At 35.9% G+C, this 22,955-nt stretch overlaps 1 protein-coding gene across 11 annotated transcripts in view; it reads left to right on the top strand.

Moving 5' to 3' along the window:
• Nucleotides 1–22,955, top strand: part of DDHD1 (DDHD domain containing 1) — a 108,247-nt gene that overhangs the window by 37,771 nt on the left and 47,521 nt on the right. For 3 of the 11 annotated variants that reach the window (XM_045450994.1, XM_045450997.1, XM_045450993.1), the window contains 3 exons: nt 13,863–14,036; nt 14,674–14,694; nt 21,347–21,448. In XM_045450994.1, coding sequence (XP_045306950.1) covers nt 13,863–14,036; nt 14,674–14,694; nt 21,347–21,448 — 297 coding nt within the window. The remainder of the gene's footprint in view (nt 1–13,862; nt 14,037–14,673; nt 14,695–21,346; nt 21,449–22,955) is intronic. The other 8 variants (XM_045450999.1, XM_045451002.1, XM_045450998.1 and 5 more) reach the window with 3 other exon arrangements.

Below are 22,955 nucleotides of genomic sequence, written 5' to 3'. Positions count from 1 at the left end.
GTTTTAGTTTCTATTTTATTTCTACTTTAATTCTTATTATTTCCTTCCTTCCTTCTACTGGTTTTGAGTTTTGTTTGTTGTCCTTTTTCTAGCTCCTTTAGATGAAAGGTTAAGTTGCTTATTTGAGATTTTTCTTCTTGAGGTAGATTTGTATTGCTATGAACTTCCCTCTTAGTACAGCTTTTGCTGCATCCCAGAGGTTTTGGACCATTGTGTTTTCATTATCATTTCCCTCCATGTGTTTTTTTGATTTTCTCTTTGGTTTCTTGGTTGACCCATCCATTGTTTTAGTATCATGTTATTTAACCTGCATGTATGTGTTTGTGTTCTTTCCAGATCTCTTCTTGTGATTTCTAGTTTTTTTGATGTTGTAGTCAGAAAAGATGTATGATTTCAGTCTTTCTGAATTTTTTGAAACTTGTTTTGTGTCCTAACACGTGATCTATTCTGGAGAATGTTCCCCATGCACTGGAAAAGAATGTGTATTCTGCTGTTTTTTCATGGAATGTTATGCATATAACTTGTTAGATCCACCTGATCCAATGTGTCATCCAAAGCCACTATTTCCTTGTTGCTTTTCTGTTTGGATGATCTATCCATTGATGTAAGTGGGGTGTTAAAATCTCCCACTATTATTGTATTACTATCAGTTACTTCCATTATGTTTGTTATTAGCTGCTTTATCTATTTGGGTCCTCCCATGCTGAGTACATAAATATTTACAGTTGTTACACATTGTTGGATTGTTCCTTTTATGATTATTTAGTGTCCTTCTTTGACTCTTGTCAGTCTTTGTTTTAAAGTCTATTTTGTTGGGGTGCCTGGGTGGCTCAGTCGGTTGGGCGGCCGACTTCAGCTCGGGTCATGATCTCGCGGTCCGTGGGTTTGAGCCCCGCGTCGGGCTCTGTGCTGACAGCTCAGAGCCTGGAGCCTGTTTCAGATTCTGTGTCTCCCTCTCTCTGACCCTCCCCCGTTCATGCTCTGTCTCTCTCTGTCTCAAAAATAAATAAACGTTAAAAAATTTTTTTTTAAATAAAATAAAATAAAGTCTATTTTGTCTGATTGTAAGTATTGCTACCCAGTTTTTTTTTTTTCACTTGTATTTGCATGATAAATGCATTTCTATCAGTTCACTTTCAGTCTGCATGTGTCTTTAGGTCTGAAAAGAAGTTCTTGTAGGCAGCATATAGATGAGTATTGCTTTTTTATCCATTCCATCACCCAGTGTCTTATTGGAGCATTTAGTACATTTACATTCAAATTAATTGTTGATGGTATATACATATTGCCATTTTGTTTTAATATTTTTAATGTTTGTTTTTGAGAGAGACAGAGCAGGAGCAGGGAAGGGGCAGAGAGAAAGTGACACAGAATCTGAAGCAGGCTCCAGTCTCCCAGCTGACAGCACAGAGCCCGATGTGGGCCTTAAATTCATGAACCTTGAGATCATAACCTGAGCTGAAGTCGAATGTTCAATCAACTGAGCCAGCCACCCAGGCGCCCCTGAATTGCCATTTTGTTACTGGTTTTATGGTTGTTTTTATAGTTCTCTGTTCCTTTCTTGTTCTTTTCTCTCACAATTTGCTGGCTTTCTTTAGTAATATACTTAGATTCTTTCTCTTCATATTTTGTCTATATATAACTGGTTTTTGATTGGTAGTTACGATTAGATTTATGTATAACATCTTATGCATATAGCAATCTATATTAAGTAGATTGCCCCTAAAATTTGTACCCATTCTAAAAGCACTAAATTTTTAGTCCTCACCCCCTCCCATGTTTTAGGTATATGGTGTCATACTTTGCATCCTTTTATTTTGTGAATCCCTTGACTGATTTTTATAGATATATTTAATTTTACTGCTTTTATGCTTCCTACTATTCTTACTCTTACTTATGGACTTTCCTTTCCAAAGAGTCCCCTTTAACATTTCTTATAAGGCTGGTTTAGTGGTGATGAATTCCTTTAACTCTTGTTTGTCTGGAACATTCTTTATCCTCCTTCTCTTCTGAATGTTACCCTTGCTGGATAGAGTATTCTTAGCTGTAGGGTTTTTCTTTCCATACTTTGAATATATTGTGCCATTCCCTTCTGGCCTGCAATGTTTTTGCCAAAAAAAAAATCAGCTGATAGCCTTATAGGATTTCCCTTGTATGTTACTGTTTTCTCTTACTGCTTATAAAATTCTCTATCACTACTTTTTACCATTTAATTACTGTGTCTTGATTGTTTTTCATTACCCTGTCCTCCAAGTCACTGATCCATCTGCTTCCTCTAGTGTATTATTTATTCTCTCCAGTGTATTCTGGATTTCAGTTATTGAGTTCATCTTTCACTAGTTCTTTTTTATGTTTTTCTCTCTGTTGAGGTTCTCACTGGAGTCCTCCACCCTTTTCAGAAGTCCAGTGAGTGTCTTCATGACGATTACCTTAAATTCTCTAGCAGGCATTTTACTTACCTCTACTTCATTTAGCTCTTTTGCTGTTTTTTGTCCTGTTCTTTTATTTGGAACATAGTCTTTTGTCTCCTCATTTTGACTAACTCTGTTTTTGTGTGTTAGGTAAGCCAGCTATGTCTCCTGCTTTTGAAAATAGTGACCTTATGAAGACGAGTCCTATAATGCCCTGCAGCGTCCCCTGTTCACTCCAGGGGTGTCTCCTGAGTATGTTGCGTGTGCCCTACTGTTGTGGTTGAGCCACATGTGCCTTCAGTCTAGTCTTCTGAAATGGCTGTCTTTGCCTATTGCAGATAGGGTTCAGTCCCTGTGTTGTTAATGGGCCAGTCCAGGGCTACCTTGAGTCAGACTAGGTGTTTGTCAGAGATGCAGTATCACTAAACTGCAGGGTGCTATCTCTGTGTTGTCCTCTGAGAAGCTTTCGTTGGTGGGTGGAATCTACAGTCAGACCATGTCTGACCTCTACCCACTGCTGGGGTTGCAGTGGGACTGGTGTGCGTGGTTGTCTTCCACTCTGTGTAGGGCAGGAGTTACTTTGGAGTGGTGCTGCCCCTGCTGGGGCTGTTTACACATTTGCACACTGCCACACTTGTGGCACTGCTTTGACTTCTGCTTAGGGCCTGTTGGAGCGGGGGAGGGGAGGACAAGTCCACAGGAGAGCACTCTGTTAACAGGCTGGTTGGGGAGTGTTTCTAGTGGTTCCCCCAGTGTTTCCTGTATCTAGGCTGTGGGGAGGGAGGAGGAAATTGTGCTCTCTAGCTTTTTTGTTCTTAGAGAAGTCTCCTAAAAATCCCTGCCAATCCAGCATATATTCTGAGATTCGTAAATGAATCTTCCCCAGGTGTTTTTCAAACTGCTGCTTCTAGTCTATATCTAAGTTGGGTTCTTTCTTATACTCTCTCTTTTAGGGAAGGGACTCAGTTTCTCTCATGCTGTCCCGGAGCAAAGCCCACTGATTTTTAGAATTCCAGTTTTTAAGCCTCACTGATTGTAAGAACTCAAATGCTAAGACCCTGTGATTTTTAAAGCCATATGTTATGAGGGTTTTCTTCTTCCCAGTACAGGTCTCCCATACCTCAGATGCCTAATGAGGCATCTTCTCCTTTCTGTTTTTGTGCCTGTGGCATCACTTCCTCCTACAAACAGTCTCCCAATTATTTTGGTTGCCAACCACATCTTTGATGTGGCCTCTTCCCTACAATTAGCTGTAGAGTCTGCTCTGCCAGTCTTCAGGTTGTTTTCTGGGTTACTTATACTGATGTGGATGTTATCTCTCTGTATGCATGAGATGAGGTGAGCTTAGGATCCTCTTACTTCACTATCTTCCCTGGAAGTTTTGGGAAACTATGAAAATACCCCAAGCAAATAAAAAATAAACAAACTTGAGGACATGCTAATAGGGATATTGATGGAAGAGGCATTGATAAAAGGAAAGAAAACAAAAATAATGAAAATGAGATGCAGAAAGAAGTAAAAAGCTTGAGAAAGAAAGTGTATGAAATGCGATATAGACAAAGGGAGACCCAACATATTTATAATTAGAGTCCCTGCAGAAGAGAAATCAATGGAACAGAACTAACGATTAAGCCATAATTCAAGGCAACTTTTCAGAAGTAAGAGAAAAACTGAAATCTACACACTAAAAGGGCCCACCTTGGACAGATTGATTCAGAACAATGAACTCTGAGTCAGATTAGATTTTATTAGATTTTAGATTTTAAAGACTAGGGAAAATATTAGACTTCAAAGACAATTTTTTTTTTTTTTTTTTTTTTTTGCCCTCTGGGGTAAAGAGTGAGCAGGATATGACTTTACTACTACTACTACTAATAATAATAAAAAATTAGGCTCACATCAGACTTCTCAAGAACAATATACCAAGGAAAACTACCGGTAGGATCCCATTTTTAAAAACTCAAGGAGAGGCGCCTGGGTGGCTCAGTCAGTGAAGTGTCTGACCTCGGCTCAGGTCATGATCTTGCTCTTCTGGAGTTCAAGCCCTGTGTCAGTCTCTGTGCTCATAGCTCAGAGCCTGCCTGTTTCAGATTCTCTGTCTCCCTTTCTCTCTGCCCCTACCCTGCTCGGGTTCTGTCTCTCTCTCTCTCTCTCTCAAAAATACAAAAACATTAAACTCAAGGAAACAAAGTTCAAGCTAGTAATCCTGTCCTTCAGGTATCAGAGTGATAGATAAACAGTTTTGAACATGAAAGAATTTACAAACGTGATAGTGACAGATAAACAGTTTTGAACATGAAAGAATTTACAAACGTGATAGTGACAGATAAACAGTTTTGAACATGAAAGAATTTACAAACGAGATAGTGACAGATAAACAGTTTTGAACATGAAAGAATTTCCTTGAGTTTTGAAAACTCCAGGAAACAAAGTTCAAGCTAGTTATCCTGTCCTTCAAGTATCGGAGTGATAAACAGTTTTGAACATGAAAACGGTTAGGAAGTTCTTAGAATTTAATATATTTAATTGTAGATCCAGAACTAAAACAGTGGTGGGGACATGGGTGTGAGTGTTATATATTCTGACAAAGTAGAAAGAATAAAACTAAAAATGAGTGAAGAGAGAAAGGGAAGATAGAATAAGATCATTCCCTATTGTATAAATATTAAGTGGCGATTCTAAGATACCACTTAAAATGGACAAACCAGATGGTAAAGGTTAAATAAGAAAACAGATTTAAGATTCCCTAGAATACACACATACACATAAACACACATGCAGTGTATGAAGGTAACAATTAGAACAAAAAGTGTAAATCTTCCTAAATACCGAAAGACACCTTTAAAAAAAAAAAAACAAAAAAACAGAGCCCAGAGGAAGATGGCAGCGTAGGAGGACTCTGGGCTCACCGCGTCCTGCTGATCACTTAGATTCCACCCACACCTGCCTAAATAACCCAGAAAACCACCAGAAGACTAGCAAAACGGAGTCTCCGGAGCCAAGTGCAGACGAGAGGCCCACGGAAGAGGGTAGGAAGGGCGGTGAGGCGGTGCGCGCTCCACGGACTGGCGGGAGGGAGCCGGGGCGGAGGGGCGGCCCGCCGGCCAAGCAGAGCCCCCGAGTCTGGCTTGCAAAAGCGGAGGGGCCGGATGGAGTGTGTTCTGACAGCAAGCGGAGCTTAACATCTGGAAGGTTATAAGTTAACAGCTCTGCTCAGAGAACGGGAAGGCTGGAGGACAACGGGAGGGAGAGTTGCTGAGCCCCAGACGACAGAGCTCAGATTGGCGGGGAACAGAGGCACTCGCCAGCACCATCTCCCTCGCCCATCCCCCAGCCAAAATCCCAAAGGGAACCAGTTCCTGCCAGGGAACTTGCTTGCACCGCACAAACACCTGAACGCTGTGCTTCTGCGGATCCATCCCTCCGGCGGGTCTGACTCCCTCCCGGTGCCTCAGGGGCCCTCCCGAAGTGGATCTCCGAAGGAAAAGCGAACTGAGCCTGCCCCTCCTGCCCCTGTGCACCTTGCCGATCCACCCCAGCTAATACGCCAGATCCCCAGCAGCACAAGCCTGGCAGTGTGCAAGTAGCCCAGACGGGCCACGCCACCCCACAGTGAATCCTGCACCTAGGAGAGGGGAAGAGAAGGCACACACCAGTCTGACTGAGGCCCCAGCAGTGGGCTGGGGGTAGACATCAGGTCTGACTGCGGCCCCTCCCACCAACGCAAGTTATTCAAGACAGCACAGGGGAAGTGCCCCGCAGTCCCGCACCACTCCAGGGACTATCCAAAATGACGAAACGGAAGAATTCCCCTCAAAAGAATCTCCAGGAAATAACAACAGCTAACGAACTGATCAAAAAGGATTTAAACAATATAATAGAAAGTGAATTTAGAATAATAGTCATAAAATTAATCACTGGGCTTGAAAACAGTATAGAGGACAGCAGAGAATCTATTCCTACAGAGATCAAGGGACTAAGGAACAGCCAGGAGGAGCTAAAAAATGCTATTAATGAGCTCCAAAATAAAATGGAGGCAACCACAACTTGGATTGAAGAGGCAGAGGAGAGAATAGGTGAATTAGAAGATAAAATTATGGAAAAAGAAGCTGAGAAAAAGATAAAAAAATCCAGGAGTATGAGGGGGAAAATTAGAGAACTAAGTGATGCACTAAAGAGAAATAATCTATGCATAATTGGTATTCCAGAGGAGGAAGAGAGAGGGAAAGGTGCTGAAGGTGTACTTGAAGAAATAATAGCTGAGAACTTCCCTGATCTGGGGAAGGAAAAAGGCACTGAAACCCGAGAGGCACAGAGAACTCCCTTCAGACGTAACTTGAATCGATCTTCTGCACGACATATCATAGTGAAACTGGCAGAATACAAGGAAAGAGAAGAAATTCTGAAAGCAGCGAGGGATAAACGTGCTCTAACATATAAAGGGAGACCGATAAGACTCGTGACGGATCTCTCTACTGAAACTTGGCAGGCCATCAACTGATGAATGGATAAAGAAATTGTGGTTTATATACACAATGGAGTACTACATGGCAATGAGAAAGAACAAAATATGGCCCTTTGTAGCAACATGGATGGAACTGGAGAGTGTGATGCTAAGTGAAATAAGCCATACAGAAAAAGACAGGTACCATATGTTTTCATTCTTATGTGGATCCTGAGAAACTTAACAGAAACCCACGGGAGAGGGGAAGGAAAAAAAAAAAAAAAAAAAAAAAGGGAGGTTAGAGTGGGAGAGAGCCAAAGCATAAGAGACTCTTAAAAACTGAGAACAAACTGAGGGTTGATGGGGGGTGGGAGGGAGGGGAGGGTGGGTGATGGGTATTGAGGAGGGCACCTTTTGGGTTGAGCACTGGGTGTTCTATGGAAACCAATTTGACAATAAATTTCATATATTGAAAAAAAAAAAAAGAAAAGAAAAGAAACTTGGCAGGCCAGAAAGGAATGGCAGGAAATCTTCAATGTGATGAACAGAAAAAATATGCAGCCAAGAACCCTTTGTCCAGCAAGTCTGTCATTTAGAATAGAAGGAGAGATAAAGGTCTTCCCAAACAAACAAAAACTGAAGGAATTCGTCACCACTAAACCAGCCCTACAAGAGATCCTAAGGAGGATCCTGTGAGACAAAGTACCAGAGAAATCACTACAAGCATGAAATGTACAGACATCACAATGACTCTAAACCGATATCTTTCTATAATAACACTGAATGTAAATGGACTAAATGCTCCAACCGAAAGACATAGGGTATCAGAATGGATAAAAAAAAACAAGACCCGTCTATTTGCTGTCTACAAGAGACTCACTTTAGACCTGAGGACACCTTCAGGTTGAAGGTGAGGGGATGGAGAACTATTTATCATGCTACTGGAAGTCAAAAGAAAGCTGGAGTAGCCATACTTATATCACACAAACTTGACTTTAAATTAAAGGCTGTAACAAGAGATGAAGAGGGCATTATATAATAATTACAGGGTCTATCCATCAGGAAGAGCTAACATTTATAAATGTCTATGTGCCAAATACAGGAGCCCCCAAATATATAAAACAATTACTCACAAACATAAGCAACCTTATTGATAAGAATGTGGTAATTGCAGGGGACTTTAATACTCCACTTAAAGCAATGGGTAAATCATCTGGACACATGGTCAATAAAGAAACAAGGGCCCTGAGTGATACATTGGATCATATGGACTTGACAGATAGATTTAGAACTCTGCATCCCAAAGCAACAGAATATACTTTCTTCTCAAATACACATGGAACATTCTCCAAGATAGATTACATACTGGGTCACTAAACAGCCCTTCATAAGTATACAAGAATTGAGATCATACCGTGCATGCTTTCAGGCCACAGTGCTATGAAGCTTGAAATCAACCACAGGAAAAAGTCTGGAAAACCTCCAAAAGCATGGAGGTTAAAGAACATCCTACTAAAGAATGAATGGGTCCACCAGGCAATTAGACAAGAAATTAAACAATATATGGAAACAAACGAAAATGAAAATACAACAATCCAAACGCTTTGGGATGCAGCGAAGGCAGTCCTGAGAGGAAAATACATTGCAATCCAGGCCTATCTCAAGAAACAAGAAAAATCCCAAATACAAAATCTAACAGCACACCTAAAGGAAATAGAAGCAGAACAGCAAAGGCAGCCTAAACCCAGCAGAAGAAGAGAAATAATAAAGATCAGAGCAGAAATAAACAATATAGAATCTAAAAAAAACTGTAGAGCATATCAACAAAACCAAGAGTTGTTTTTTTGAAAAATAAACAAAATTGATAAACCTCTAGCCAGGCTTCTCAAAAAGAAAAGAGAGATGACCCAAATAGATAAAAGCATGAATGAAAATGGAATTATTACAACCAACCCCTCAGAAATACAAGCAATTGTCAGGGAATACTATGAAAAATTATATGCCAACAAACTGGACAACCTGGAAGAAATGGACAAATTCCTAAACACCCACACACTTCCAAAACTCAATCAGGAGGAAATAGAAAGTCTGAACAGACCCATAACCAGTGAGGAAATTGAATCAGTTATCAAAAATCTCCCAACAAATAAGAGTCCAAGACCAGATGGCTTCCCAGGGGAGTTCTACCAGACGTTTAAAGCAGAGATAATACCTATCCTTCTCAAGCTATTCCAAAAAATAGAAAGGGAAAGAAAACTTCCAAACTCATTCTTTGAAGCCAGTATTACTTTGATTCCTAAACCAGACAGAGACCCAGTAAAAAAAAAGAGAACTACAGGCCAATATCCCTGATGAATATGAATGCAAAAATTCTCAATAAGATACTAGCAAATCGAATTCAACAGCATATAAAAAGAATTATTCACCACGATCAAGTGGGATTCATTCCTGGGATGCAGGGCTGGTTCAACATTCACAAATCAATCAATGTGATACATCACATTAACAAAAGAAAAGATAAGAACCATATGATCCTGTCAATCGATGCAGAAAAAGCATTTGACAAAATTCAGCATCCTTTCTTAATAAAACCCCCCGAGAAAGTCAGGATAGAGGGAACATACTTAACCATAATAAAAGCCTTTATGAAAAGCCCACAGCCAACATCATCCTCAATGGGGAAAAACTGAGAGCTTTTTCCCTGAGATCAGGAACACAACAGGGATGTCCACTCTCACCGCTGTTGTTTAACATAGTGTTGGAAGTTCTAGCATCCGCAATCAGACAACAAAAGGAAATCAAAGGCATCAAAATTGGCAAAGATGAAGTTAAGCTTTCACTTTTTGCAGATAACATGATATTATATATGCAAAATCTGATAGACTCCACCAAAAGTCTGCTAGAACTGATACATGAATTCAGCAAAGTTGCAGGATACAAAATCAATGTACAGAAATCAGTTGCATTCTTATACACTAATAATGAAGCAACAGAAAGACAAATAAAGAAATTGATCCCATTCACAATTGCACCAAGAAGCATAAAATACCTAGGGGTAAATCTAACGAAAGATGTAAAAGATCTGTATGCTGAAAACTATAGAAAGCTTATGAAGGAAATTGAAGAAGACATAAAGAAATGGAAAAACATTCCGTGCTCATGGATTGGAAGAATAAATATTGTCAAAATGTCAATACTACCCAAAGCTATCTACACATTCAATGAATCCCAATCAAAATTGCACCAGCATTCTTCTCGAAACTAGAACAAGCAATCCTAAAATTCATATGGAACCACAAAAGGCCCCGAATAGCCAAAGTAATTTTGAAGAAGAAGACCAAAGCAGGAGGCATCACAATCCCAGACTTTAGCCTCTACTACAAAGCTGTAATGATCAAGACAGCATGGTATTGGCACAAAAACAGACACATAGACCAATGGAATAGAATAGAAACCCCAGAACTAGGCCCACAAATGTATGGCCAACTAATCTTTGACAAAGCAGGAAAGAATATCCAATGGAAAAAAGACAGTCTTTTTAACAAATGGTGCTGGGAGAACTAGACAGCAACATGCAGAAGGTTGAAATTAGACCACCTTCTCACACCATTCACAAAAATAAACTCACAATGGATAAAGGACCTGAATGTGAGACAGGAAACCATCCAAACCCTAGAGGACAAAGTAGGAAGAGACCTCTCTGACCTCAGCCGTAGCAATTTCTTACTTGACACATCCCCAAAGGCAAGGGAATTAAAAGCAAAAATGAACTATTGGGACATCAGGAAGATAAAAAGCTTCTGCACAGCAAAGGAAACAATCAACAAAACTAAAAGGCAACCGACAGAATAAGAAAAGATATTTGCAAATGACATATCGGACAAAGGGCTAGTATCCAAAATCTATAAAGAGCTCACCAAACTCCACACCTGAAAAACAAATAACCCAGTGAAGAAATGGGCAGAAAACATGAATAGACACTTCTCTAAAGAAGACATGCGGATGGCCAACAGGCACATGAAAAGATGCTCAACGTCACTCCTCATCAGGGAAATACAAATCAAAACTACACTCAGATATCACCTCACACCAGTCAGAGTGGCCAAAATGGACAAATCAGGAGACTATAGATGCTGGAGAGGATGTGGAGAAACAGGAACCCTCTTGCACCGTTGGTGGGAATGCAAACTGATGCAGCCGCTCTGGAAAACAGTGTGGAGGTTCCTCAAAAAATTAAAAATAGATCTACCCTATGACCCAGCAGTAGCACTGTTAGGAATTTACCCAAGGGATACAGGAGTACTGATGCATAGGGGCACTTGTACTCCAATGTTTATAGCAGCACTCTCAACAATAGCCAAATGATGGAAAGAGCCTAAATGTCCATCCACTGATGAATGGATAAAGAAATTGTGGTTTATATACACAATGGAGTACTACATGGCAATGAGAAAGAATGAAATATGGCCCTTTGTAGCAATGTGGATGGAACTGGAGAGTGTGATGCTAAGTGAAATAAGCCATACAGAGAAAGACAGATACCATATGTTTTCATTCTTATGTGGATCCTGAGAAACTTAACAGAAACCCATGGGGGAGGGAAAGGAAAAAAAAAAAAAAAAAGAGGCTAGAGTGGGAGAGAGCCAAAGCTTAAGAGACTCTTAAAAACTGAGAACAAACTGAGGGTTGATGGGAGGTGGGAGGGAAGGGAGGGTGGGTGATAGGTATTGAGGAGGGCATCTTTTGGGATGAGCACTGGGTGTTGTATGGAAACCAATTTGACAATAAATTTTATATATTAAAAATAATTTAAACAAATAAAATAAATAAAATAAAAGTAAAACAATAATAACTATAGGGAAAAAATAAGTATGAATAATAAAATGTTAATTATAAAAGAACACAATTCAAATGTATCAGTCATATCAATAAGTATAAATGGGCTTAACTCATCTATTAGAAGAAAAACATTTTCAAATGGCTTCCTAAAGCAAAACCCATTCTGTGGTGTCTATAAGAGACATATCTAAAACCTAGTGATTCAAAGAGTTAAAAATGAAGGGATGTGCAAAACTCACAGGCAAATAGAAAAAAATAAGAAAGCAAGGGTTTCAATCTCCACAAAGTAGGATCCAGATTAAAAGTCCTTAAACATAACAATATACTTTATAGTTTTAAAAGGTGTAATTCACAAAGAAGTTATATTTTTGAGTATCTGTGTACCAAATAACACAGTAAACACCTATATACAGAATTGCTATAGCAGAACATAGGATAATGTAAGAAGTAGAAACCCATATTACATTTTTAATACATCACAGTACAAGTCTGATACAATAACATATTTCATGATCATCTGGTAAATTTTCTGTCTCACACCCAGAATTAGCCATTTCTTGAAGGATCTTGGTTTCTTTTGGTGGGAAATGGTATTCAGAGATCATGGTCGTTGTTTCAGGAATGCTCAACTGTTGGTGTGTTTCTAGGCCTTTTCAGTGGACAAAGCTTAGAATGTTTTTTTTAAGTTTATTCTGAAAGAGAGAGTGCACACACTTGTGTGCATGTGTGTGGGGAAGAGGGGAGGGCAGAGAGAGAGGAGAAAGAGAATCCTAAGCAGGCTCCACGTTGTCAGTATGGAGCCTGAATAGGGCTTGAGCCCACGAGCAGCAAGATCATGACCTGAGCCAAAATCAAGAGTTGATTGTTTAACCAACTGAGTCACGCAGGTGCCGCAGGCATTTTTAAAAGAGAAAATACATCATTTTAGTTCATGCTGATATTTCTAACTGAAATCAAAAACTTTTTTTTAAGTTTGTTTATTTTGAGGGGGGAGGAAAGAGAGAGAGAGAACGAGAACACAGAGGAGGAGCAGAGAGGGAAAGAGAAAGAATGCCAGGCAGGCTCTGCACTGTCAGTGTGGAGCCCAGCGGGGCTTGAACCCACGAACTGTGAGATTATGACCTGAGCTGAAACCAAGAGTTGACTAAGCCACCCAGGTGCCCCGCCCCCTACTTGAAATTTAAAATTACAATTTTTATTTCTTTGATATTTGTATTTGTATCTTTTTTCTTGTTTCCTAATGATATTTAATAAAATTAATATATTCATTTTAACCTAGAGTTTCAAATCAACAATACCAGTATTATTACAATTATTAACAATTATAACAGTGCAGTTACTACAAAAAGCTTAAGATATATTTGCAGTTCTTTTTGTCCATAGGGTATATCCCAATATGTATATAAAAATTACTGTGTTTTAAATCCACTTGAAATAATTTTTCTATGTATGATTAAACCATATCTCTACATAATTAAGTTCATTTTATTTTGCTATTTATTTTTAAGGTTTTTCATTTCCATTTTATTTTTGCTTTATTTTTTACAAATTTTAGAGGATTCAAGATAACATAGCTGACAATTGTGGTTTATTCTTAATAAATAAATAAATAGCTATTAAAAGTTTTAGACTTTTAGGAACAGTATTTAATCAAAAAAAATGTGGAGTTCAAGAAAATTTTCTACTCAGTTTTTTTCTAAAATGGGTGAGGAATTTACTATAATTAAATGTTTCAGCTATTCCTCTATGCTAACTGGGAGTCCATAACCTTCAAGGAAGCCCTAAAAAGTGCAACACACTACTACCCCACACACTGTTTCTCAACTGCTTCTGGGAGGATACATCAGTGTTTTCTAAGACATTAGAACTGTCACCAGAGTCTTACATGAACTTGTCTTAACCCCTTTGCCTATTCATTTGGATTACTCAGGGCCACAGTTACAAAGATAACTGCTCATCTACCTTTCTAATGCCCAAATAACTTTTGTGCATAATACCCAATTAAATAAAATTATGTACTGTAAAAAATATATATATACTGTGGCTTGAAATCTAAAATTTAAAACTTTAAATGATTCTTCTGGGTCAAGAAAGTCAGTTTTTGCCACGGTAGTAACAAAATATAAAATTATAGTTACTATGTCTCTTTCTGTGATTTCTCTTTTCAGAGGCTGATAAAATACCAGTAATGCGTGGACAGTGGTTTATTGATGGCACTTGGCAGCCTCTAGAAGAAGAAGAAAGTAATTTAATTGAGCAAGAACATCTCAGCTGTTTTAGAGGTCAGCAGATGCAGGAAAATTTTGATATTGAAGTGTCAAAATCCATAGATGGAAAAGATGGTAAGACCAATTAATACATTTAATATGTTTTGTAAACTAAGTAAGTTCTTGATGAAGTTTAGAGTAGTTCTTAAGTTTGACGTGGTAATTCATGAGTATTAGAATTTATAAAATTTCTGATAATTTTAAATATTTGATTATTTTAGAAGTTAAAACTGCTATGAATTTCTGAACCATCTCAATTTTTATTTTGCTTAATATGTATGTTCACTGGCATGACACTAATATGATTTAACTATAATTGTACAAATTGTGATAATATGTTCTGTGAATTAGTCATTTCTGTAGTTTTTAATTATTAATGAAAGTTGAATCTACAAAAAATGTCCTTCTATCAAAAGAGCAGTTTTGTTAATATTTTAATGTTTGTTCTTTTTTTGAAATTAAAAAAAAAACAATTTTAATTTCCTTTCTGTAAGCATCTTTGAGCTGTCTCCGTATTGGTAACCACATCAACTTTTAATTTGAAACAGTCTACTGCTTATATTCCCTTATTCAGCGTTTGGATATGTTTGCAGTAGCTTAAAATATTTATATAATAGCCAAGATTAACATGTTTCATTATGTATCTCATCTTGAGTAAAATTTAAAATATGTGGTAAAGTTAAAAATACTTCTATTGTTCCATTTACTGCAGGCAGTGGGATCAGCTATTCTGGTGAGTATAATAATACAGGTAGATAAGAATTTGTAGATTTCTCTAACTATTTTTTTCTAAAAAGTGTTTCTCCATCTATGCTTGCCTTTATTTTGGAGGTTTCTTGGCAAGCCCCATTGAATCTAGTGAATTAATGAATTAAGTGATTTTTTTTTTCCCCTTCCCCTTGTAAAACGTCTCTAAAGCAGGAAAACTCAGTATCGATCAAGTAATTCACAGAATGCAGCTTGGAAAAAATTATGTGGTTGGAAATAATTGTTTACATGACATAATTAATGGCAAAACAATAAGCTTTAAATCGGCTTATTTTTTTTTTTCTTATTAGTAACAAACATCCCAAGTTTTTTCTTTCTCCTACTCTTTGTCTCTGAACACACACACACACACACCACTTGTCACAAGAAAGGAAACTGTCTAGTTTAATTTATGCCAAATTAACATACCGGTTTTGTATAGTTGATTAAAAGTCCACATAACTGAGGAAAGATGTGGCTTCTGAATAAATTTGCAATTAAATCTAACAAATATATATAATAGTAGTTATCTATTATGTGCCAGATGCCATACTCTTGGAATTTTAAGTATCTCATTTTCCTAATCTGTAGAGTCAGATTTGTCCTTATTTTACTATAAAATTCAAGCTCAAGGTTCTTACATATCAATATGTAAAGAGCAGCTCAGTGTCTACAGAGCAGAGCTCTGTCTGCATTCCCACAGAGTGCTGTCAAAACAATACTTTCTCTGGTTATAACACAAGTAACAATTTTTATATATCCATGATCTTATATTAGTGAGTGAAGTATTTTGTACTTTCTCATCACCACTACCAAAATACAATTGCTATTGGAGAAGACCGAATTCTAGATTTTTTTCTTTCTGTGAATTCTCCTTCAGTCCTGCCTCAAAAATGGCAATTCACCTTAACAAACTTAGTTTAGCCACCCACATTCCTTACTATTAGTATAGGGACAAAAACCCAAGAGCTCAGAGGAGAAAAAGGATGAGTATAAAAAAACAATAAAAATATAAGTAGATTATTCTCCTTTTTTGTACTGTATTCAAAACATTTTTTTCCTCTTGCTGATCCATCTTGTGGAAGTTAGTTATCAGCTCTTTTTCATCTCTAGAACCCATCTATTTGGAATCTTGGGGTGTTTGTTTTGAGAGAGAGAGAGAGAGAGAGCATGTGCGAGTGGGGGGAGGGGCTGAGAGCGAGGGAAAGAGAGAATCCCAAGCAGGTTCCGTGGTCTCAGTGAGGAGCCCAAGACAGGGCTTGATCTAAGGAACAATGAGTTCATGACCTGAGCCGAAATCAAGAGAGGGATGATTAACCAACTGAGACACCCAGGCACCCCTGGAATCTTGTTTTTATTACAATAAAAATTAGAATTCTGTGTGTCCTTTTTACTTCTACTCCCTACCAAAATGTTAAGTGTAGCAGGATACTTAAAGTTTCCTTCAAAGTGCCCTAATTTTATGAGCCAGTCATTTAAATAAGTCTGATAAAGAACATGGTATATTTGTATGATTAGATTTTTAGTATGTCTTTGTGTATGTTGATTCTAGAGTATCAATCTAGGATATTATAACAATATTTTTTGCTAGCTTTAAGGATATACATTGAGTAGTAAAATTCCAATTAGTAATAACAAAATTTTTAAACTGTTAAACATTTTTGTGTTGTGATCTTTCAAAATGATGATTCTTTAAGGTTCGCTAGAAGAAAAATTGTTTTTTTAAAATATGCTATGGCATATAGGTAAAGCTTCAGCATGTTATTAACGAAAATTTTAAGTTCAATTTAGCATATATACTGTTTTCATAAATTTCTAGCCATTTTAGTTGTTCAGTTTTATGTAAAACATATATTTATGAATTAAGATGTGATGTTTGAAGATTATGGGAAATTTTGTAGTACATTTAAAAATTATCACTGGTCTTAAGGAAAGAATATTTGCTGTCCAAAAAGCCACCATTATTGGAAAAATAAATCAAATTTGCCATATCTACAAAGGAAAAACATATTCTAATCTTTTACTTTGCTTCTTACCTCCAAGCTTCTGAAATATCCTATTTCATTAATTAGGGTAAAAATATCTTTTCCACCTAAATTTTCTCACGTACATAAGATAAAGCCTTGACTCTTCATATTTTCAGGAGTTTTTTAATATTTCCATGTTCAGTTAGTACTGTGCTAGGCACTTTTGTGAAAGAAATAGACAGGGTTTTGACCCTCAAGAAGTTTTGGGGAAGACAGCCAAAGATGAGAATAGTTACAAAGTGTAAGTAAAAAATAACACAGTAAACAGTGAATACAGAATTAGATATCCTGCAAAAAGATTTAGAATAAAGAGAGTTGGAAATCACAGTGCCGTGGAGTTTTTTCAAATACGGCTTTCTGGAAAAGTCCCATTTAATAATTAAAAACATTTTTAAATGGTATATTTAGGAACTCTTAAGTGCTCTGTGGAATTTTTTCCTTTTTTCCCCTTCCTCTGTGAAAATTCTAAGAAACAGAGCCTTTGCCTTGAAGAATGTTAAAATAAAACAGCAATTCCTTTTTTTCTCACCTTATCTGTGTTTTGGTTAGGGTAGCTGATGCTACAAATAACTTGGATTTTTTAATATTTTTTCCTTGTTAATTTTCCTACTAATCTCAAGCATTGAATTAAATAGATTGGTGAAAGTTTAGCATAACTTTTTTAGCATACAAATAAAGATAACCTATAAAAATATAATCACTTTTTGCAACTTAGATACTTTAATCTAAATTTTGTTTTCTTTGAAAATTAAAATACAAATTCTCTTCCCACCCTACCTCCTAGTAGCCTAGAGTTTTACTGGGGATGGATTATACAAATAAAATCAGGCCTGCAAATAAGTAATTTTGAAAATTCTTAAACATTCTGTTAGATTGGTATTTCACTCACTTCATAATTTTTCTGTGCAAGCAATAATCAGTTTTAAAAAGGTTAAAGTAAATGGGTTAGTCAGGTACTTCACTCTGGCCAAAAAATGTATAACCTCAATCCAGTCATGAGAAAACATCGATAAACTCAAATTAAGGGACATTCTACAAAACAAACTGATCAGAGCTCTTCAAAAGTGTTAAGGGGTCCTATTAACTAGATGAGGGGTATTGTTTCACAATGTGTAAGTATATCAATGTACCATGATGTACACTTTAAATATCTTATACTTTTGTCAATTATACCTCAATACTGATCTTAAGTACCAAAGTTATGAAAGATTGAAGAATTTGTCAGTTTAGAGGAGACTAAGGGAACATGACAACAAAATGCAACATGGTATCCTAGATTGGATCCTAAAACAGAAAAGAACATTAGAAAAACTGGAGAAATCTGAATGAAGTCTATATCTTAGTTGCTAGTGTTGTGCCAATATTAATTTCTTAGTTTTGATAATTGTACTATAGTTACCCTAACTTTAGGGGAAGCCAATATATGGTAATTCTCTGTTCTATTTTTGCACCTTTTCTGTAAGTATAAAATTATTACACAATAAAAAGTTTTTTAAAAATTCCAGTAGGGTAATTAAAATAGTAAAAAAAATATTTAATTAATCCAAAAGAAATCAAGAAAGGAGAAACAAGAAACAAAATACAGATGGAACAAATAAAACAAATGGGAAATAGTAGACCTAAATTCACTCATGTCAGTAATCACAGTAAACGTAAGTGAAGTAATGCTTGAATTAAAAAGCAGAGATTGCCAGATTAGAAATGCAAAACCTGACTATATGCTGTCTACAAGAGCCACCCTCTCAATATAAAGTCGTAGCTAAGTTACTATTCAAACTAATTTGGGGTGCTCTGACATCACAAGTGTTGGTGGATCTTGACTTAAAACATTTAACAATTTGGCATGTAAAGTGTGTATTCCTATCACTGTTACTGGATAAGAATATAGTGAATATAGAATTGCAAACTGTGAATATAGAATTGCAAAAGTCAAAAAGGTGAGAGGAGTTGGAGGAGTGCTAACCCTTTGTAATCAGCTTTCCTTTTCCTCTCTCTGGCAACTAAGAGGATTCCCACCTTCTAGCTTTTAGTTACTATGTTTTATAAGTTTATCTAATTAGTTTCTCTGAGATCCAAGGTTTCTATGAGTTTTCTCATAGCTGGCAGGTTTGAGATGTGCAGACCGGCTTCCCCTAAAGTTGAGGTTATATAGGTTAACAGCTTTTAGAACGGGAAAAGTCATTGAGTTGTTCTATTCTGAGGATTAGTATGTCATCAGCAACCACCTTTGTTGATACTCTGTTGCTTTCAGAATTATATAATGAAGAAAATCTCTTTAAGAGGTGGATTAGTAAGAAAACCTATTAAATGCTTTAAAGTACTTTAAATTTTTTTCATTGCTGTGTAGGCTTTAGTATACATTTAATTAAATGTTAGCATTTAATAAGTGAACATTTTGAGTTTATGCATATTTTTGCTAACATAAGAATTCTTAACTAAAACTTTATTTTACGGGGAAAAATTAAGTAATGCTTTTTAGCACTTGAATTTCATTTAGTGGTGATCCCCGTTTGGATTGATAGTAATTAGTTTTTGTCTCTACTGTACTAATGATAGTACCCCTAATTCTGTGCTTTGGGTTTAAAAAAATTGAGCTTTCTAACTATACTATGGGATGTTGTGACAGATACGGCAAGTGACTTTCAAGTGAAAATAAGAATTTAATTTGAGAGGAAGGTAAAGAACATATCTGTTTAATTTTGTGAAAGTATTTCAAATAAATGTGCTTCTCTATTTTTGTTATATTGGGATGTTTGTCTTTTTTTAATCCCTAAATTGTACTGTTCCTTTAGAAAGAAAAGCCTTTCTTTTTTATATTTTGACTAGTTTTCTGAAAGTGTTTGCATAATTTTGAAATGTAGTCAAATGGTCCATATGTATTTCAAGTAAATTTTTAAATAATTGCTTATTTAAAATGTGGGAAAATGTATTGGTATGTAACTAGCAATAGTTGACAGGGAAAATGTTGACTTCAAGGTTATCTGCTGATTTGCCAAATATCAAGTCTATGTCTGGCTTTATGTTGGCTATTTCATGCTTACAGAATGTCACAGCATACTTTGTACTAATGACTTTTCTTATTCTTTTAATTTTCTTCTAGTAAATATGGATTTGGTTCATGTTAGTTTTACTAGTGGAAATATAAAATCTAGGTTTTGTTTCTTTGAGTATTAAAGTCTCAAATTTATGTCAATTTGATCTACTTTGATAGTTAGCATTTTCTTAATGAATTTTTTGTTTAAAAATGTTTCCTGCAACTGGTACATCTACTCCTCAATAACTGACCAGAAGGTGCCTGAGAGAAGACACTTTTTCAGTGAAGAAAATTGTTTCAGCTGTCATTTTCTACCTTCTGTGACAATGAAATGTTTTTATAATCTTGATGTTACATTCCAGTTTTTAATCCTAGTCTGTAGCCATCTAATTACATGTGGTTGTAATTATTAAGTGCCTTGTAAGCATTTCTGTTACCTTTATTGCACACATCTCTGAATATATTTCATGTGTACATTTAACAGATTTTTAAAAATATTTCTAGTACCATACAACAGGAATTAAGTATGTTCATATTTGAACAGTATTTAACCTTTGAGTGTCGTGTTAATGTAGAAGGGAGTGAGGATGCAAAAGCAAATGCTTTTTAGAACACAAATTTGAACTAAGTCCTAAAGGTTCTTGTGGTTCATTAATTGAACTGATTTGTAAAATTCCATTTCAAGTGGATTTTTAAATAATTGCTTATTTTAAATAAAATTTATTTTGAATAAATTGCTTATTTTATTTTAAAGAAATTTACTGATATGTAACTTTAGCAATGTTTGACAGGGAAAGTGTTGACTTCAAGGTTTTCTGCTGATTTGCCAAATATCAAGTCTGTGTCTGGCTTTATGTTGTCAGTTTCATGTTTACTAGATGTCACAGCATACATTTTTACTGGTGACTTTTTTTTTCATTATGTGTTACTAATCTTTCATTTTTTTATAACTAATCATTTAAAAGTACAGCTTCCAATTTGATTTATTTTGGCAAAAGTTTCATTTTAAAAATTCTTTTAGCAACTTGAACAAAGTTGCAAAAAGAATATTTTGTTTCTGTGGGAAGCTTCCATTATATACTTCAGTAATAGAAGGCATCTAGTGGAATGTATACTGTGATATTTTCTCAGGAAAACTGCATTGATGTTTAAAATGTTATTTATTGCCTTCCTAATTTGCATATCAGCTGTCAGCTATGTCATAGTCACAAATTTGGTGAGAGTAAATAACCTTAGTATTGTGAAGATGGGACTTATACATCCCTTATGCATACAAAAATACCATGACCTATTTTTATTCTATGCGTGCAAAGACATTCAATATGATCACATAGTTATCTTTAACTGATAGGTATCATTTGCCTTTTTTCTTGCAATAAAAGTAGAGCATATATTTGATAAACATTATTAAACTAATGTTTTGCTTTACTGATTTTTAATGAGAAATTATATAAATAAATCATTTAGAATAATGTTTGTCAAATACAACTCATTTTTTAAAATTAATACAACAAAAAGGCAAAATGGCAAACCTCATTTAAAATTTACTTTGAAGCTCAGTGTTTTTGCTTTCTTAGTTGTCTACCACCTCCCTCCCTTCTCCCTCCCTTCTCTGTTCAAATGGAGAGGATATAAGGAGAGTACAGATGCGGCAGGTCTTAAGCGAAAGCGTTCTCAAGGTACAGTAATTGTAGTTTTATTTCTCCATGTAGTTATACACCCTGGCTTATAGCATTCAGTATTTAAAGCGTAGAAATTATTAGTTTTTAGAATTGTGTCCAGTGTGCTATTTTGTTTAGAGTTACTTAATTTTAAGCGCTATGAACTTTTGTAAATAATGTGTGTGGTCCAGTAATGACATGTTCACCAATACTAAGACGTTTTACTTTAAGACAGTATGTGGATGGTTTGAGGAGGAACAAGATTTCCTTGACTTACCACTGTTCATTATCTTGGTCTTATAGTTTCAATGTTTTAAGCATATGTTACTCAAAACTATTTTAACAAAAATGTGGTTTAGAAACATTAGATAAAAAGGCATAAAATAGTGATTTGGATCAGGCATAGAAAAAATAAATAATTGTTAAACTCTTACAAAATATTTTCTTAATTTATGAAAAGTTATTTTATAGAAAAAAGCTGAGTTTGTACATTGTTTTTCTGAAGTTTTTTTTGAGAATTGAAGATATTAATGTTTGTTACATTAATTGCATCTTGGTCTGTGTTTAGTGTTAGTAATATGTCCTGGCAAATAAGTGAAATACAAATTGGTTTTTTATAAGTTTTTGAAATTGTATTTGTAGTATAACTTAAGAAGTACAATTCCCCAGAAAGGATTTACTTTTCTATGTATTCTAGTAGGGAATAGGTTTTCATAAAAATGACTTATGGTCTTAGATCTTGACAAGGGCTGTAACGTTTCATATATAATCTGAGGTTATTTCCAACCCATCCTCAAATCTGAATAGTTAGACTCTGCTGGTAACTAGCTTTGTGGCAAGACCCTAGTAAGGGACTCCTTGTACCTCTGGGTCTTTATATATAGTAGAGATTATATTTTGCTTAAAAGGGATTTTTTAAAAAATAAATCAGACATAGTGATTTTAAGGTGCCTGGTTTTCTGAAGGGTATGTGAATTTTTCTTATCTCTATACCAGAGATATACTTTCCTTTCAGATAAACTTTCCTTTCAGAGGAAAGTTTAAGGCCTTCAGAATATAAGAATTATCAAGTATGAGTCGATGGATATGTTATGACACTTCTCTTAATCTGTTGCTTCCACAAACACATATCACTGAATTTGTGAAATGGGTCTAGGCTCTGCTAGGACACTGGTGCTCGTGGTACAAAATGATCAAGACGTAGTCCTTGCCTCACAGAGCTTATGTATTCCTTGAGCATATAGGTTTCATTTTTTTTTTTTAGAGCCTATTTTCAGAAATGTAATAACCATACTGATTTGAACATCACAGTAGAAAAAATTTCTTTGATTTCTTATTAAAACATCTTTCAACTTTGGATTTCTGTTATGGTGAGCAATATCCAGTGATAATTCGTTTAGTATCCATTCCAAAACTACCTATTTCTAATCAGTTAGATTGTTGTCTTCCCCATCTTCCTCTCAGTCTTGTTTTGTCTTGCACCACTGAGTGAAATTTTCACAGATCCAAAAATATAGTCCACAGA

The sequence above is a fragment of the Leopardus geoffroyi genome, chromosome B3 (genome assembly GCF_018350155.1).
Source record: "Leopardus geoffroyi isolate Oge1 chromosome B3, O.geoffroyi_Oge1_pat1.0, whole genome shotgun sequence".
NCBI classification, from domain to species: Eukaryota; Metazoa; Chordata; class Mammalia; order Carnivora; family Felidae; genus Leopardus; species Leopardus geoffroyi.
This window is presented reverse-complemented; position numbering and strand designations above follow the sequence as displayed.